At 55.2% G+C, this 18,840-nt stretch overlaps 1 protein-coding gene across 1 annotated transcript; it reads right to left on the bottom strand.

Moving 5' to 3' along the window:
* Window positions 1-223: 223 nt before the first annotated feature.
* MMP28 (matrix metallopeptidase 28) lies at window positions 224-14,533 on the bottom strand. The gene is made up of 8 exons (XM_027898608.1): window positions 14,444-14,533; window positions 6,952-7,031; window positions 6,124-6,287; window positions 3,764-3,985; window positions 3,182-3,427; window positions 2,870-3,019; window positions 2,205-2,372; window positions 224-1,100 (listed from the first exon to the last, which is right to left on the bottom strand). Exons 1-8 carry the CDS (start codon window positions 14,531-14,533, stop codon window positions 706-708), a joined length of 1,515 nt encoding a protein of 504 aa, XP_027754409.1. The 3' UTR covers window positions 224-705.
* Between the last annotated feature and the right edge of the window lie 4,307 nt (window positions 14,534-18,840).

The following is an 18,840-nucleotide window of genomic DNA, read 5'->3' as shown; positions in this document are numbered from 1 at the left end:
ACCAAACCCCTCTGCTTTCTCCCCCTAAATCCCAATGTGTTGGTGTCTCCAGCTGGTGCCTCATCAGAGCTCTGGGATGTGAGCACAGCCCAGCAAAGCACCCGATCCCCCATCCCTGGGGCTCTGTGCACAGAGAAGGAGCAAAGCTTAACACGGATCCAAAGTTTTGTCCAAATGTCTCTTTCCTTTTTTTTTTTTCTTTTTTTTTCTTTTTTTTTTTTAAAGCAGGAAATAGTCTCAATCTCTTATTTAAAAGCATCCAAACCCCAAGCCAAGCAGTGGCGAGGCACTTCTCCTCCTGATCGTGGGAAAACGACAGATATGAACAAGTATCAACAAAGATATCAAAAAGTAGCAACAAATCCCAGTCCTGCTTTGTAAAAAACTGTGGAACGATATCCTGAACCTCAACAGAAATGGGTGTGACTGCAGTCTCCATGGCTTATGTATTTTTTTTGTGGTCTTTAAAAAAAGCCAAACTGTTACCCAAAGCCTCCAGCCCACCTGGCTGTGACAGACCTGTCCCACTGCATCCATGCTGTGCTGGGACACTGCTCCACCATCCCACGGCTCCAGCCATCCACAGGCAGCCAGTCTCCCTGCCAAACCATCCTCAGACAGGAACCCAGAGTCAAATAAAGAGGGATCCAGGCAGCGGTGAGCGAGGTGGGGTTCAGACCCCCGTGTCATCCCAGCAGATTCTGCTCAGAAGAGGACCTGCCCACTGTTCGCATCCCAGCAGCCCATCCAGGGGAGCTGGGTGGCCCATTTGCCAGTGGCCACCACTTGCAGCTTTGCCTGGTCAAACTTCCAGAACTGGTCGTCCCGGAAGAAGTAGATGAAGCCGTCGCGGTGGGCGAGGGCCCCCGCCGTGCCGGGGGGCAGCCCCTGCCAGTCCCGCAGGCTGCGGGGGTAGTAGGGCTCCACAGCCAGGGTCTCCTCGCTCACCACGAAGTATTTGGGGCCCTTGAACAGCACCAGGCGCCGGAGCTGCTGGAAGTAGAGCGCGGTGTCCGGGTGCCGAGGGAGCCCACGGGCGCTGCACTTTTGGGGAAAACCCGCCTCCAGGGTGGAGCCCGCGTAGCGCCAGCACCGGCCACCTGGGGAGAGACAGGGACGGGGTCAGAGCCCACCCCAAGAGGGTCCATGGCAGGACCAGCTCCAGGAGATGTGGAAAGACTCAGTGACGGAGCCAGCCTTGTGTCTGTGACATCTGTCCCACTGGTGACCCAACGGGCACCACTGCCCCAAGGAACAGGCTGGGGGCACACTGTGAGGCACAGCAGCTCAGGGGTTTGAAGGCATCGAAAGGGACTGCCAGGGACAGAGCAAGGCCCTACCCCGATGCTGCCTCCTTGCAAACCTTCCCCTGTTCCTGCACAGAGAGTGGGACAGACAGACCCAGACCTGACTTGGTCTGAACAACCAAAACCAGCACAGCAGCAGCAGGAACTGATGGGGACCGATGGCTCAGCGATCCCCACAGTGCCCTGTCCCCACAGTGCCCTGTCCCCACAGCACAGGCAGACAAAAGCCCCTTTCTGCTCCCAAGCCGCAGCCTCACCCGGCCCTGGGGAAGGACGGAGGGAGTGGTGAGGGCCGGGGAGTCAGAGGGGCTTTGGCTCTCACCCAGCAGCAGCAACAAAGCCCCTTTTCTGAAGAACCAGCAACTGGTTTCCATTAAAAGCTGGGGCTGACCCTGGCAGCCGGGCTGCCTGGTTTGACCTTCCTCTCCCCGTCCAGCTGTGGTTGCCGGGCAGCTTAGGGATGGCATTCCAGCTCCGGGGGCAGCTCAGCCCCCAGCATGACACAGGGATCCATGTGTGCCACGAAAACACCACACTCAGCTCCTCTCCACCTCGTGTCTTTGGGGAGAGTTTTCTCCCCAAGACCCCACAGGGTTTGATGCACCCGGTTTGGTTCTGACACACCAGTGAGCTCTGCTCTCCTGAACGGGCTGATGGGGAAACTGAGGCACGAGGGGGTGATGTGGCTGCCAGGGTGACACATCCCAGTCCGTGGCAGCCACCAAGCCCAGGGTTTTGCACACCCATGACACCACAATGCCTCAGCTCTGCACTGGGAGGGGTCATGGGCAGGAGGGGTCATGGGCAGGAGTGCTCCAGCCAGACCTGGACACCCAGCCCTGCAGGCAGGAGCAGCAGGAGCCACAACAGGAGCTCCCCTGCCCAGGCCTCACCTACCTTTGAAGAAATAAAACTTGCCACTGAGCCTTGACCAGGCACAGGCGTCGATGCCAGCGGGAAGGCCGGTCCAGTGTGAGTCCAGGGGCTGTGGGTCACTGGCATTGCCACTCGCCGACACCACCCAGTAGTGGCTGCCCTTGAAGATGTAGAGGTTGTGATCTGCGTCTGTGAGGCAGAGGGAGGGTGCCTCAGGTGAGAATCCTCATTCCACCGCCCCACCACTGCTCCCCACCTCCCCTCTCCTCCCCACGCAGCCCTGTGGGGGTTTGGAGATGTTTTGGATGTTCCCTTCTTCCTCTCCAGCCATCCCCCCAGCTTTCATGATTCATCGCCTTCGCTCCAGCCCGGAGAGGATAAAAGCTGATCAGAGCTCCAGGCTCATCTTTCACAGCTGAGCTCCAGCAGCAATTAATTCTTGCCATGGCCCAAGTTTCAGGATGTTTTCCCTTCTCCTGACACACTGAGCCATTGCTGTGCCCTCAAGATGCACCCTATTCCACAGCAGCAATGTGCATCAGTGCCCCAGTCCCAGGAGCACGTACAGGGCTGTGGATGAGTCAAAACCCCCCTTTCCCACCACTGGAGCTTATCAGAGTGGAACCAGGCTGGGACAAGGGTAGGGGTGCACAGTTTGGGTGAGGGTCACACTGGCCAACACCCACCAGCGGTTATGGCATCAAAGTAGGAGTGGCAGTAGTAGGTGCTGAGGCTCCTCTGCTGCCGGTCCCTGCCATAAAGATCCGTGTTCCAGTCCTGGAAGTGGGTGAAGACCTTTCCTGGGAGCTGGACAGCCAAGCCCTTGGAGGGTTTCCCTGGGATTGAGCAAAAGGTGGTGAGTTACAGAGAAGGGGCAGGGAATGGGCTTTGTCCAAAGCACAGGGGCTGAGGAGCCATCCCAGGGCTCCAAACTCCCCCTCCCCAGCCACGCAGGAGTGGGGCCCACCCCGAGGGGTGCTCGGGGAAGCCAGGCTCACCGTACAAGTTCTGGACGGCCAAGATGTCATCCCAGCTGAGGACAAAATCCTTGCTGAGCTTCTTGTAGTAGGGAGACATCAGGGCGCTCTTGACAGGGGAGTGCTCCAGCCCCAGCGTGTGCCCGACCTCATGAGCCACCACGATGAAGAGGTTGCGCCCTTTGCCGCTGTGCAGGGACCAGCGCTCGGCGCTGTCAAAGTGGGCTTCCCCACGCCGGGGGAAGAAGGCGTGGGCCAGGGCACCTCCTGGAGACACGAGAGCCATCAGGGACCACGGGGCAGGGGGCACACGTGGCTCTGGTTTGCCTAAACGGGCACCAGTTTTAGCTCTGCTTTGGAGGGTGCCGTCAAATGGGGAGGGCTCCTCAAAAGGCCACCAGCGTGATCCTATGAGGAATATCACAGCCACCTCTGCTGCATTGGGAGGGAGGACCCCAAATCAGACGGCAAAAGGCTGCCAACTGGGCTAAGAGGCACTGCTGGGGCAGAGCCCTGCCTCCCTCACCCCCCCAGCCCTCCTCCCTTGCCGGGGAAGAGCGCACGTTGTAGAAGAGCAGCTTACAAGGGGGAAGCGACCAGCACCTGGCCCATCGAAGGCGTTGTTGAGTCCGTCGTTGTGGTCCCCGTGGAAGAAGGTCAGGCGGATGTCAGCGGGGCCGTCCCGCGCCTCCCAGAACACCAGGGAGGACACGTTGCTCCAGAGCTCGAAGGCGGCTCTCACGGCCAGGCGCACCTCGTGCTGCGGCAGGTACGGCGGCCAGTTCACCACCCGGTACGTCAGGTGCCTCTTGTACCACCTCCCACCTGCGGCGGGGGCAAGCTCAGTGTGACCAAGGGCACTCGGACTGGTTTGTCCACCCAGGAAGCGGAGGAAAGCTTCCCAGGGCTGGGAAATGCCATGGCTTTCCCAAAGCAAGGCTGGATGCCGACTCAGTGCCACCAGCAACCTCAGCCCCCTGCACCACCACGGAATCCTGCTGAAGGTGCCACCACTAGAGCCCACCCAGAGACTGCCAAGGCTGGAGCTGCAGCCAAATCCTAAGAGAGGGGTCAAAATGTCTTTGAGGGGAGGAGAAGCCAGGGCACCCAGTTTGAACCCCACCCTTGGCTCAGTATACTCTCCAGAGCCAAATTCAGCAGGGGTCCTTGCTGGAAGGTCTCCTGCCTGATGCCAGTTCCATGTCCAGAAGATGCAGCCCAAGGGCTGGATTTCAGGGAGAGAAAGCAAAGCCACCTCTGGAAACAAGTTAGGCAAAGGAATGAGAAGGGGTCTTGGCAGCACCTTGGGGGAACAACAGATTACTGCCCAAGGCTTCCTTAAAAGCTTTCGGGGGAGGCAGAGCCCTGATGCCACCAGGACAATGAAGAAGCATGTGTGATCCTCCCTAAACTCCCAACCCTCCTCCTGTCACACAGGAGTGCAAAGATCTGTGTTCCTGCAGCTGCTGCGCAGCATCACAGCCTCCTCCTCCTCCTCCAGCACCCCCCTGGCAGCTCTGGGGACCCCAGGGCCCTGGGATTACATCTAGCACGGTGCACCTGGCCAGGAGCAGGAAAAAAGTCGTGGGGCCCTGGGGAGATGCGGGTGCCAGAGCCGGTGCCGAGGCGTGGGAGCGGTGACAGACCTCCAGTGTCTGCATCTGCTCCAGATGTGCGGGAAAACAGGGGGAATGGAGCCGGCAGCACGCCGGGGCTCGCTGCTCCGGGTCTGAGCCAAGAGCTCAGACCTGGCAGACATCCAACCCTAGCTCTGCTTCCTTCTCCCCCATTTCTGAGAAGCCCATGGCAGGGGAGACTCTGGGCCAGCTGGTCACGCTCCTGGGGGCAGGATCAGTTCCCACTGCTTGACAGTGCCACCACAGCCCCCAACTCCAAAGGGACACGGATGTGCTGCTACCAGGACTGAGTAGCAAAAGTTAAAACCTGCCTGGATGGCTGCAGCCCTAAAATAAAGCCCTGGCATGCCATCCTTCCCTCCATGGGAGCAGAGCATCTACTCTCAGAGGAGGGTGGACGGCACTAGCAGGCAAGGCTGGGTGAGCCAAACATGGCCAGTTCTTGGGAAGAGGGAGGTCTGGCATTTGGCCCTTCCCTCTCTGCCTCACTGCCCACCTGCCCTGGGCATGAAGTGGCTCCTGCAAGGGTCATACTGCATGCCAGGGCTTTGGAAGGAAAGCCAGAGGCTGGAGGAGGATGAGGGAGCTCTCTTGGGGCTGTTCACCGCCAGCCTTGCCAGATGCAGAGACAGCCTGACACGGCACAGAGCCCTTTCTTAATCTCGCCTTCATTTTTCCCATGTCCTAAGCACAGCTGGCCCCGGCCCTCTTGCTCTCTAGGAATCCAGTTACTCATCCACAAGCCCAGGAGGGAGCTCATGAGGGACAAGAGGCCCAATCCTGGATGCACAGGAGCACAAAAGGATGCTTGGAGAAGACTTAAATGCCTTAACATGGGTGAAATGACTCCCTGGCTCAGGTCGCCCAGTGCTGGCAGGTTTTTTGGTTACTGCTGGGTGATTAACACATGACAGAATTCCCAAAGCTCAGCAAAACCTAGAGATAACTCCACTGCTTGCCAGCTCCTGCCCTCCAGATCCTGGCATCACAGGCATTGTCCGGGGCCACAGTGACCTGATCTCTCCCTGGGAGATGCCCTGGCTCCCTCAACAGCAGTAAAACGACCCCAGGGAGCCAAATTTCCTCACGAGTGGGAAATCTCTAATCACTGCTGACACCAAGACACGCAGAACAACTGAAAATAAAGAGGTGCAAAAACAAAGCTGTGCAAAGCCCAAGCGGGCCCTGGGATGGGTGCGGTGCCGGCAGGGCCGCCCCTCCCACCCACAGCAGCATCCCCAGAGTCCAGGATGGGAGAGCTGGACCTGCAGCATTCCAGCAGCCCAGAATCCAAGCCCCACAGGGACCCCCGGGGTCGGTGCTCACCGTGCTGTGCCGTGCGCCGGCGGCGCCGGGCGGCTGATGCCCGGCGTGTCCCGGCTGCTCTGCTCTCCCCATCATCGGTGCCACACCGCGGCCGGGCCATCTGATGGAGCGTGGGGGCATCCAGCACCCCGCTCAGCGGGAGGTGAGTCACCCGCTGGAAATCCCTGGAAAAGGGAGGGAGATATCAGCACCCTCATCTGGACCCCACCTGGCGGGGGTTTGTTTCTGTTTGTTTTCACCCAGCAAGCTTCACACCCCGCCACCAGGACTTCACCCAGGTGATAAACCAAGAAGGATTTGGCTCTGCAACCACGTCTGACTTGTAAGTCACCTCCTGGCAGGGCAAAAGCAGACAGGGGAGTCTAAAAAAGTGCCTTTTCCAGTTTTTTACCCCAGTTGTTAGACTTTGTGTTTGACTTTGCACTTGACTTTGGGCGGGGTCAGGCCAGGGATACTCCCAGAGCTGATGTGGTCTCCTAAGGAGAAGTCCAAGAAGGGGCTGGCCGCTCGCCCCCCCGACATCTCCCAGCCGTCCCCAACCTCGGCCTCCCCGCAGATATTATTGCAAGGGGAGCACCGGGCCATAAAAGGCAAATAAAGGAGCTCCACAAGCGCCGGGTGCCAGCAGCCGGCATCCAGCTGCGGGAGCCGGGCACGGACTGGCCTTTCCAAAAAGGACTGCTTGTGCTTTACCATCGGACCGTGAGAGAGAGCCTCCAGCTGCAAAAGAGACCCCTTTGGCTGCAAAAAGACCCTCTGAGTGCTGGCACCATCCAGGCAGCAGGAGCTGCTGGGTTTTTCCTGCAGTTTTCAGCGACGGGCTCCTACCTCAGCGCCTCGGTGAACTCGGCGGGGCTGTGTGTGCCGGGCCCTGGCTCGCCGAAGTAGCCGTATTTCTCCAGGAACAGCTGCAAGGGGAGATGGGAGAAGTGCAGCTCAGAGCACGTGGCTGGCTTGGGAAGGGGGGGAAAAAAGGAGATGCAAGGGAAAGCAGTGCTGCAAACCCAGGGCTGTGTGAAATTCCCACTTATTTTCTCCCTGAGACCTCTGCACTTCAAGCAGCTGCACCTCCTGTGCCCATACAGGTTTATGTGTGTCTCCACCCCATCAGTTTTGATGGCTCTTGGGGTTTTTGGCCATGACACAACGGGAGGCGTAGGAGGAAACACTGCATCAAGAGATCAAAACACTCTGCTGCCCTGTCATCCACGGCCCGAGGCGACCAAACCCACAGCTCTGATCCCCTCGGCCCGACGCAGTGATTGAAATAAAGGCTAAAGTGCTCTGGACACGAGGAGGGTGGGGTGAGATGGGGTCAGGCTGCAGCCTCCCCCCATCCCCACGCAGGATGTGCTGCCGCAAAGTGGAGACACGCTGGGGGCAATCAGCTCTGCCAAACCATTCTTCTTCTTATCGGCCATTGACACGGACGGAGGTTGCCTCTCTGAACTTGCTCCAACAACTTAAATCGCACGTTAAAGAAAATAAACGGCTTCCCTCGGCTCAGGCTGCTCCCCAGCTCTGGGAGAAGTTAATAGCCGGGGTCACGGGAATGCTCCACACCCGCCTGCCCCGCAGGGGATGTCTGCGGGAGACAAACAAGCTGCCCAGCATCCTGTTAGTGCAGCACAGTCGGAGGAGTTACAGTAATGAGTAATAACAAGAATAAAAAGTGAAAGTGGTGGCTTCCTTTCCCCGCATCCCAAAGGAGAAGTGTGAGGAGTAGCAGGAATGCCATGGGCTGACCCGGACGGCACGGCTGCTGCCCTCTGGGAAAATGTGTGTTTTCAAAGCTGCTTCCCCTCCCTGCTCATCTCAGAGGAGGGAAAAGGGGGTTGGGATGTCAACCTCCACTCAGTGCTGCTCCTGATCGTCCACCTCCAGCGGGTGATTCAGTCCCCCTGCGGAGGAGGCAGCATCCCTTCCTGGGACTGTCACCTGGCAAGGAGCAGGAATGGCTTATGGACATGACAGTCCTGAGGTGTGCCAGGGCCTCTCCTTTTCCTCCTCCTGCCCAAACTTTCTGCTTGCCACTAACAATCATCTCCACATCACCCCCAAACACGTCACCCCTGCGCCTGCCACCTCCCCACGGGCAGGGCAGGCACATCCGCGCGTGCTCCTGCAGACCTCATCTCCTCCAGGTGCCGAGTCTGCTCTCCTCCCTTACTCCCCTTCTACCTGGAGAATCCCCCTCTGGCTGCAGCACAGCAAGGACTGGCACAGTTTCCTGCTGGACACACTCCTCATCCAGTCCCAGAAGAAGAGTTTGGCCATGTTTCCCACCAGAGGAGCCTGTCTCAGCTGGAGGCACCAGCAGTGAGAGCCCAGTGTGGCCAGAGCTACCCAGACCCCCCACACCTGGTCAGGTGAGTCAGGATAAATCAGGCACGAGCAAGGCCTGCACTGGCAGGTGAGAGTGCCAGCTTCTTCACTGGGAGAAGCCACACCACCTCTGCCCAAGGAGGGACTGTACAGCCTGGACATGCCATCCCCCAGCCCCAACTCCCCACTTTACATGGGTACCAGGAGGCAAAATAGAGTGGCAACTCAGGATGAGGATGCAGGGAAGGAGGATATGGGGGTGAAGTAACTTCCCTGGGGATGGGGTGGCTTGGAGCCCTAAGAGAGTAGCCTGGAGAGGAGAAGGTATCTTGGCTCTTTTCCTCTGCTGTTGTGTTTTCATGAAGTTCTCCTCCAGAATTAGAAAATCCCCAGTTACATATATGGGTGCAGGGTGATGATCCCAGTGGTGACATCACCACAGATAAATGTGAGCTGAGAAGCACAAGGACAGAAAGTCCCGGGTCTCAGATCACAGCACAGCCTAAACTTTTTCTACCACACACGTTTGCTTTCACTCAGCATCTAAAGCAAAACAACCTGAAGCTGTTTCCTCGCCTGTAACCCAACACAGTTCCATTCATAAAGCATGAAAATGGTTTCTCCCCACCATGATCTCATGAAGGCTTGAAACCCCATCTGGACAAGTCAGGGTGCACAGCAAAAAAAGCAACTGGTGTCAAGCAGCTGCTCTTGAGCAGCACCAGGAGGCACACAGGCCACTGGCTTTATCATTCCTGCCCAGGTCTCCTTGAGCTTTGCAAGTCCAACCAAAGCAGCAGTTTCCCTGGAGTTTCTGGCCTGGTTCTCACACACAGGTACCAACTCTCCAGCTGCAAAATCATCAGGAGAAATTTTATTAAATTTTCTAGACACACCTACTGTCTGTTAAGGGTGATGGTAGTCCTGGAAACACAAAGCTACAGGAGAGGGATGCGCTGATCCTCCACTCTGTCAGGTATTTATCAGACCATACAAAGACCCCTGGACCAGAGAGATTTCAGTGTGCAGGGAAACCCAAGAGCCCCATGCCACGGTGTCCTATGATTGAACCAGCACTCCTTAAGATCCCCTCCAGCACTGCACAACCCCCCAGAGCCCAGCCAGGCTCTGGTAGGGCTGGGTGGAATTCAGTACCAGCCCATTAATCCTCCCCTGAGACAGCAATGCAAAGCCTGGCCATGCTGGGAAAACCCCCTCCCTCCTGCCCTAGATGGGGAAATGCTCTTTTCCATACAATGGGGAAAGAAAAACAGCAGGAAACCAAGAGCTGAACATTAACATGAAATATGCCCAGCTTCCCCCTCCGCCTGAGGGAGGGAGAGGAGCACGGATCTGGCTGCCTGGGAGCCAGTGCTGGGGCAGAAAATCCTTCAGAGCTGCAGCAGGGACAGCGGGAGGAGAGTTCAGGGAGATGGATGGGCCGTTCCCATCTCAGGCCTCTGATGTGGAGCCTGTTACAACCCTGGAAATCATCTCTGCTGAGAGCTAAAGCCAAGGAAACACCTTGCCCTCGACCACAGGCATCCCAGGTGGAAGACAGCCAACAGCAAATACAATTAGTCCTCCCTCCCTGGAAACCAGGATAACACGAGTGCAGAGACAGCAGGCTCCGGTCCTGCCTGCTCTCCCCTCCACATACTCAACTTCTGGCTCCTTTCCACCAGCTAAGCACCAGAGAAGCCTCACACTGGGCTCCTGATGAACACTGTCCCTCTGCTCTGCCTGGTACCAACACCACCTCTCCCCTCCATTCCCCAGCAGCGGAGAGAAGCGATCCCATCCTGCCGAAGCGCGGGCAGGAGCTTCGTGCTATGGTTACAGAGGAAGCCTGTCTCAAGCTGTACCTCAAAAGTTTTTTGTTTTTAGTCATGAAATGGCAGCAACCCGCCAAAACCAGCCCAGGTGTGTCCTCAGCCCTCGTCCCAGCAGCCCCAGGCTCCATCCTGCATCATCTCACCACCAAGACGGGCACGGTGGCTCCCACTTTTCATCCTCAGTTTCCCCCTGTACAGACAGGAGGAGAGCTGACCCCAGGGCGTGTTTTGGCCTGATCACAGAAGAAGCAGGGGCTCCTCCTGCCCACCGAGTCGCTGCCGCCTGGGAGCCGCCTCCAGAAGATGTCACAGCAATTAAAAACGCTCATTTGCTTCCACTCTCCCAAGCCACATCCCTGCAAACCCTCAGGCAGAGTCCTCGCGCCTCTTTTGTTTAAGTGTGTGTACAAGTATCTATATAAATATTATATCTATGGACACAGAGAGACACATAAGAAGGGAGATTAGCGAGCACAGAGCTTGGTCGTCCTCCCGCCGAAAAGGCAGCAAAACCTCAGCTAATTCTGTGTGTGACAGGAGGGTGATTAAAGCCCCAAGCCCCTCAAGTCGCTGGGATGCTCCCCTGCTGTGCCTAATTGGTCCTGAGGGAATCTCCTCTCCCCCTACCCTCCCTGGAAATCTACTTTAGCAACAAAATATTCCCTTGCCACTGAGGAAGTGGGGCTTTTAAGCTCCCTTTATTGTCACGCTCGACCTTGTGGAGCTGAGGGACAACAAGCCAGGAATGTATCAGGTCTAACTAAAGCCAGTCCTGGTTTCAGTAACCGGTTGGATGGGGTTCGGAGCAAACTGGTCCAGTGGAAGGTGTCCCTGTCCATGTCAGGGGCTTGGAATGAGATGAGCTTTAAGGTCCTTTCCAACCCAAAACATTGTACGATTCTGTGATAATTCACCGGGAACCCCCCAGCTTTGCCCCAGCACCCCACACCCGACACCGACGGGCTGCACCCACCCACCACAGCTCCAGCAGCACCAGAACCCCTGAACGCGACCCAAAGCGCTCGGGGAAAACGGGGAAAAAACACTGGGCTTGGCCAAACCTTCCCCTGCGAATACCAGAGCGGCTGACAAACCAGTTTGGTCACGCAGACTGGTTGTGCTTTCATGTCTAAGGGGAGAAAGGAAACCAGACGCTTGGTCTTGCTACTCCACCGGGGTGGGAACCGGGGTTGGGAGGAGACGTCCCCGCGGCCCCTTGCCCGGCGGGCGATGTTTGCCGTAACAAGCGGGGATTGTTTTGGGGGAGAGGCAGGAAGAAAGCAGGGCTGTTCGTGCTGCGGTGACTCACGGGGCCGTAAATCACACCGGGGGATTTGCCGGGTGAGTCGGAGCCGCTCGCCACATCCGCGGCTCAAGAGACGCGACCTCACGGGTGCTGCGTGTCCGCGCAGAGCCCAGCGGTGCCTCACACGGGTGATGCCTCCTCCTCTCACCCACGCCTTCCATTGCCGTGCTGAGGGCTGAGCGGCAGGAATTTTTCACAGGAAGAAGAACTTCTTCCCCTTCTTGTTTCAGAGGGAGGATGTGGGGTGCCCTGGGAGCACGCAGGGGTCCCAGCTGACCTCCCAGCCCCTCCATGTGCTGGGTGGTACCCAGAGAGCCTCTCTCCGTCCAGGTTGTGCTCAGCATCCAGCATCCCAACTGGATGCTCGTTAAAGGAGCTCAGCTGGACACCGGAGTACTTCTCAGCACAAACACAGCTCAGAGTCCTAAATGTAAGTCCTTGGGTGGCTCAGAGTGGGAAAAAGGCCATGAACAAGATAGGAAGGAGGAATGCAGGCTAGGGGAAAAAAAATTGGAAAAAAACTCCTAAATGAGAATGTCCCAGTCCCAGAGTCTTGCTCTCTATTCCCATTCACTGCTTTTCCTAATTTCCTCCGTTGTTCTTCCCACTGCAACAGATCTGTAGCTTTTCACACAAATCTCTGCATATTGTCCTTTGCCCTTGGCACCACCAAACAGCATCTCGCTGTGCTCCTCACTCCCAGCACAGGCTGAGATCTCACATGCCCTGTGTATTTTACACAATTCCCCCAGGATCAGGGAATCTCAGGCATTCTCACTGCTGCCTGAGCACAGCACAGCCAAACTGCTCTCTCACATCAGACCCTCTCCTATCTGGAGCCTGCAGATGATAAGATGATTTAACAGACAAATGTTTCAAATTAAATTTCCAAACTTTCCTTCATTTCTTTTTTTTTTCCCTTTTTTTGAGCTGCAATTGATATGGATGCAGTGAAAACATGGGCACAAGCCAGGAAAAGAACACAACTGGACATTTTCTCAGTCTTGTGCATCTAAGTTTACACAACCCATTGTTGCTAACTTTGGCTATTTTAAAAGCAAAAAAAAAAAAAAAAGCTTTGTAAGGAAAGCCTGGCTCTGAAAGCCACAAGTCACTAGAACTATTTGATGTTATGTGAGAATTTCAGCTTCCTCCTTAAAGAAAATTAACTGCTCAGTTTATTTAGACAAGCTTTCTCACTCCATTTTCATTGTGTGTGTTGTCCCAAAGTCCCTGGGCAGCACAGCCCATCCCATTGGGGAAACTGAGGCAGAGAGACAGGAAAGTCATTTGTCCAGCACTCCTCGCCTTAGATCTGCCACAATCCTGGGATCTGCTCTGAGGCTTTCAGGGAAAAGGTCTCAGAAGTCACTAGTGGGGAATGGAAAGGCAGTTTGGACCTTTTTCAACCTCTCGCCCTCAATCAGTTGGTTTTCTTTTATAGTGAATTTTAAATTATTGATTTTCTGAGCATGAAAACTTTGCAGATTTGTTTTTTCCAGGTGGCATGAGGGGCTGGGTTGAGGTTTGTGCACAATAGGACAAGCACACCTATAAATAACCTCTCTGAAGCAACATCTCCCAGCGTAAGAAACCTGCACATCAGAACAAGCCTCCGAGCATTCATGTCCACTTTTACAGCATGTGAAAAATCCCAATTAATTCACGAGGATTTGCTGACTGGGGTTTAAAATTAAGCATCTGTGCAAATGTACAGTGGATCGATGCCTAAACAAGAAAAAAAAATCCCCAATGCAAACCTTTGTTCATCAGCCAAACCTCATACCTTGTCCTCCCAAAACAAACAGGAACGGATGGTGGCACAGCGTGACAATGATATGGGGACAAACAAAAGAAATCCAAACAGAGGTGATGGGGAAAGCCCTGGGGAGAGGCAGGGAGGGGAAGGATTGGCATTTGTCCCCTCCTGATATGCTGGGAGATGGGCAGGTTTCCTCATGCAGGAGTTCTATTGTTGTTGGAGCTCTGTGGCAGCAGACGCATCACCTGTGGGGACACCTGAAGACAGGCTGAGAGAGCTGGGGTTGTTCAGCCTGGAGAAGAGAAGGACACCTGGAACCTCTTCCAGTGCCTAAAGGGACTTCAGAGAGCTGGAGAAGGACTTGGGACAAGGGCCTGGAGTGATAGGACAAGGAAGGATGGCTTTAAACTGAAGGAGGGCAGAGCTAGATTAAATATTGGGAAGCAATTCTTCCCTCTGAGGATAATGAGGCTCTTCCACAGGTTGCCCAGAGAAGCTGTGGCTGCCCTATCCCTGGAAGTGTTCAAGGCCAGGTTGGACAGGGCTTGGAGCAACCTGTGGAAGGTGTCCCTGCCCATGGCAGGGCATGGAACGAGATGATTTCGAGAGCCCCTTCAAACCCAAACCATCCTGGGACTCTGTGACACACACAGCACATACAGGCACACACCTCGGCATTCCAGCACAACCCTGTGGCACAGGCCCATCTCCAGCTGGCACAGCCACGCCCCTGTGCCACGCACACGCCGCAGATACCCACAGCACACCTGCACAGGCACCCACGGGCACTCTCACCCGTGGTGGGAGTGTACCTCGGGGACAGGGGCACACCTATGGCACAGGCACAACCAGGGCGCGGGCACATGGGGACACGCACCGACCGGGGGGGACACGGGCACGCCTACGGCACATGGGCACAGCCGGTGCACGGGCACACGAATGGCACAGGCACACGGGGACACGCGCGCAACCGGAGGGCACATCGGGGCCGCGCACACCCAGCACACGGGCATCCCACGCCGGCCGGGAGCAGCTGCTCCCTCCCTCCCCGCTCCCTCCCCGCTCCCATCCCGGTGCCGGTGCCGGCCCTACCTCCGCCTGCCGCCGCTGCCCCGCGGCCGGTGCGGGCTGTGCCGCCGCCAGCAGCCCCAGCGCCAGCGCGGCCCGCAGCGGTCCGACCATCCCGGCTCCGCTCCCTCCGCTCCGCTCCGCTCCGCGCCCGGCGCCGCCGCCTCTCCCCGCCCCGGCCCCGGGGGCGGCCCCAGCCCCAGCCCCGGCCGAGGGCCGGGCTCAGCCGGCGGCACCGGGTGGAGGGGGCTGTCCCTGCTCGGGGAGCCCCCGCCGCCCCCCTCCGTGTCACCCAGCCCCGGTCCCGCTCCGGGGGGATGTCCCCCAGTGCCCCGTCCCCAGGGAGCATCCCGCTGCGGGTGCGTCTCTCCGGGCTGCTCAGGGTGCTGGGGCAGTGGCTCTGCCCAGTTTGAAGGTGTGGGAAAGACAAGGAGAAGGCGATTCCAGCTTTTCCTAAACCTGAGTTCGCCCACGGTCCACCCCACGCAGATGCAGAGCGCACGAGGGCTTGGAGGGTCGGGGGTCCCTCTGGGCCAGCACTTGCCATGAGCACAGAAGCACAGGAGGCCGCATGGGCAACGCTGCCCCTCCTCAGGGGTCTGGCAAAACCCTCAGCGCTCTCTCAAGCTTTAGATAATAACCACACTCTCAGGTTTGTGGTTTACACTCTTCATGCTTAAATTTCCCTCCCCGGTGTGGAACGTGGTCACCCGTGGACAAGGATGGGCTGTTTGCCACCCAAGGCGACACTCTGTGCCTGTGTCATTGTCACAGCTATCCTGCAGCTCGGACACAGCTGATGATCTTGTGCGTTCCACTGACAGGTCAACAGCTCTGTTTACTCCCAGCAGTATTTTGTTTAACTGTTTTGTTTTAATCTGACTAAAGCAAAAGGATGTTTTGATTCTGCTTTGGTTCAGGGGGGGGAAAAAAATAGGATGTGACTTATACGTGCTTTTGTTTTCATGCCAGCTTCAACCCCACACCTATTTTAAAGCTCCCAGGCTGCTTCATCCTCTTTTTAAACATGCCAAAACCTGAAGTTACAGGAGCATCTGTTTGAGTGCAGCCTGAAGAGATCGGCAGGGATCCTGTGACACGTTGTTTTTCAGTTGGACAGGGTTGAGCACGTAGGGGAGGGAGGCAGGATTCGAAGGAGAGAGAAAGAGACCTGGATAAAATAGGGAAGACACTGAGTTATGAGGAAAAAATAAGGGAGGAATTAAGAAGGTGACATCTGGGCCAGTAAGCGCTGACCAGGGGGGCTGTCAGAGAGCATGGGGGCAGCTGGTACAGCCTGTGGAATGGCGTGAGGGGAATACTCAGCCCTGGGAGGAGGGAGAGCCAAGGGATGGCCGCTCCTTACACAGGTCAGCCTCACGCTTCCTTTCAAAACAAGAGCAGCTCCGTCTGCAAATGCATCCGTGTTTGCGTCGTATCTAGGAAGCAACTGATCCATCTGCTCTTCCACTTAAGAATATGGATGATGAGAAAGTGACTGGCTCGGCTCCAGCAGGAGCAGGAAACTCCCTCCTCTGCTCATTGTAATGTGGGGAAGCGTCTGGGAGGGCACCTGCAGCCCCTGGAGCAGCCAGCTTTCCGACCGGGCACTTCCCGGGGCTGCTGCCTAAGTCCTTAGGGGGTTTGGCATTCAGATGGAGAAGAGATCAGCCCAGCCTTGGAGATGCCAAATCATAGTTCTCTGCAGATTTTTGGCTGGGAGTATAAAGATGTTTTTCCAGCTGCTGTAATCGGAGCGGTATCAGGAACAGAAAAACTATCTCGTGGAAAGGTGAACAGATTTCCAGCTCTCTCGGGGTTAGGTAAGAGCTCAGAAATGGGGCAGGAAAAAAAAAAAAAAAAAAGAGAGAGTTTGAGTCCTTGTAACTTCTACCCCAAAACTGAAACCTGACAAGTCAAGGCTATGGCAAAGAGCTGGCATAGTTCTACTAAAAAATATTCTTGGAAGAGCATGATAAATAGATCCCTACAAGTTCTATCTGCTTAAACAATCCTGTTTTCTTGGATTTCTCGATAAAATGCCATCTCCCTCGAATTTAACTCAAAAAGTCTCAATGCAACTTTTGAGCTTGATTTCCAGACCCTTTCCTAAGACACCTACAGAGCTTGGACTTGGAGATCCTGAGGGTTCCTAAATTATTAGCACTACTATATTCAGCTGAAATCATCATGAAGCACCAAGTGCCATTACCACAGACGGGGAGTCTGGAATGGGGGAGGCCGCTCTGTCGATATGGGCACAGCAAGAGCAGCTGAGCAGTGCACAGAGCTGAAACCCCAGTGAGTCACCCTCAGAGGTGAGATCCAGGAGTTTATAAACCAATAGAATGAAACAGCACTTAAGTGACGTGGGCTTTCTCTGAGCAGCTTTTGAATGTTTACCACAACTGATAAGCAAATAGCAACACCATTACTCCTCTGTGGCAGCTTCTACCCAAGATGGATGCGAGGCACAAGAGCTGACGGTTAAAAACCTTTAATGCTTTGCACTAAGACCTGGGTCAGTTTGTTCTGTTTCACCCACTCGAGAACAGCCAATTCTACAGGCACTTGCTGCTCCAGGACGGCTCACTGGGTGCTGTGTCAGGCAATGTCCAAAATACTCATCCTGCTGCTGGAAGGTGGCCAGACCCAGGACCACTTTGGATCAGATCAGAGGGGCACAGTCGCAGCTTTCCCTCACAGCCCCAGCCTGCAAGAGTCAAATTCTTTAGCGAGGCACAAGTAGCTTACGTTCCCCAAGCTTTGGCTGTCACAAGGGTAACGCTTTTCTGCTCAGACACTGTTTTCTCAGGTACTTAATTCGTGCACAGTAAGTTCTCACAGGTCAAAGGACTTTCCTGTGTCCTCAGTGTGTTAGAAAGTCTGTCTCACCCAGTATCCTGTCCCCAGCAGAGCCAGGAACAGCCACTTACCAGAAGGGTGTTACAGAGAAAATGCAAAGTCTGTGCAGACTTCCCTTGGCTTTACGCTTTGTGTGCAGAGTTCCTGGAAGTCAGCGAGGTTAAGAGGCTGCATCCAGCTGATGAGCCCTCCTACAAACACATCAATTTGCTGGATTTGTTTGAATCTCACCAGTTATCTGCTCAGAGGACAGCCAAAACCATGCACCTCTTTCAAGGATCAGGGTGGGACCCAAGTTCCAGCAAACCTTGGTATGAAAAGTGGACTTCTGAGCAGCTTGGGGTGCGTTCTGACAGCTGTGTTTTATTACAACAGCTTTACAGGCAATTGCTACAGCAGCATTAGCAACATCATCTACTGGGACGGCACCACATGAGCTCTTGGTTACCCTGGGAATGGGAATTATCACTTCTAGATTAGGCAAAGCAGCACAGATGGAATCCTGCCCTCAAACTCCCAAAGATTTGAATTACTGGCTTCAGTCACTGCTCCCACATCTCTCTTTAGGACTGTGGTATTTGAGCAACTTAAAAGTTGCATTTCTTCTCAGGGTGAGGTGGGTTTGGCTGCAGAGAGCCGGCATGGAAACTATTTGGCTGCCTGTGAGATTGTTTAGCTATTATTGTGGCATTTCAGCTCTGTAACGATCACATGCCTCTTCTGCATTGGCATCCCTCTTTTCTCCATGAAGTCCCTGTTGAGCTTGGCAAGTGCTAGATGTGTTTTTATAAATAAACCACCAGCATTCCATACGGGACTGATTCCCAAAACGAAACCCTCGCTGCTTAGAAAATGTATTATTGGAGGACAGATCATAAATAGAGATGAAGGCAGCAGAGCAGAGCTGTTCCCAGCTATGCTTAGAACAACCCAAACTGCTTCTTTCTGCTGGGATAGCCTCTCCTGGTTTTCCACCTCCTGATAGATCCACTGTCCTGTCCCTATTTAGTTTGGAATTTTATTCTATGAAGTCCTATCAAATTCTCACAAGGCACCGTGAAGAGCTAAAATTAATTCAATCCTTAACATACTAATTTTTATAAGCTTTTTACTTTCCTTTTAACCTCAATTAAAGCTTATCCTGGTGAACTTCAGGCAGTTGTGGAGAAAAACTGCAGCGCTGAAGGACTTGGTGGAAGCAGTTGGAGGGCAATGACACAGTTAAACCATCGTCTGAGTTTCTCTCTTTTGCAGAACATCACTTCCCAGGCCTCCCTGAACTAGTTTAACTCTCTCTACACCAAAAGCAACAAAAACAACCCACACTGGCCCCAGCACAGCCAGGCTTTGCTCAGCTCAGCCATTCCCAACTCTCTGCTCAGCTCCGAGGGCTCTGGGTGCAGCCCCAAGAGGGACACTGCTGTTCCCGGCTGCTGATCCCTGCTTTCCTCCCCCTCCATCCTGGATGTGCCAGTGCAGCCGTGGGCAAGAGCACCCTCTAGCCTCTTCATTCCAAATAATAACTCCAGTTTAAAAACCACCAACCTCCAACTTTT

The sequence above is a fragment of the Empidonax traillii genome, unplaced genomic scaffold (genome assembly GCF_003031625.1).
Source record: "Empidonax traillii isolate 1590-97213 ecotype Southwest subspecies unplaced genomic scaffold, ASM303162v1 scaffold607:size387008, whole genome shotgun sequence".
In the NCBI taxonomy this organism is placed as follows: Eukaryota; Metazoa; Chordata; class Aves; order Passeriformes; family Tyrannidae; genus Empidonax; species Empidonax traillii.
Note: the sequence above shows the minus strand (reverse complement) of the source record. Positions and strands in the feature narration are given on the sequence as shown.

Coding starts and splice junctions, on each gene's coding strand:
- MMP28 (XM_027898608.1), bottom strand. CDS start 14,533: ATGGTCGGACCGCTGCGGGCCGCGCTGGCGCTGGGGCTGCTGGCGGCG. Junction 3,986..6,123: donor CCGGCGCACGGCACAGCACG/GTGAGCACCGAC, acceptor CCCCCGCCGCAG/GTGGGAGGTGGTACAAGAGG. Junction 3,020..3,181: donor GGCCGTCCAGAACTTGTACG/GTGAGCCTGGCT, acceptor GCTCAATCCCAG/GGAAACCCTCCAAGGGCTTG.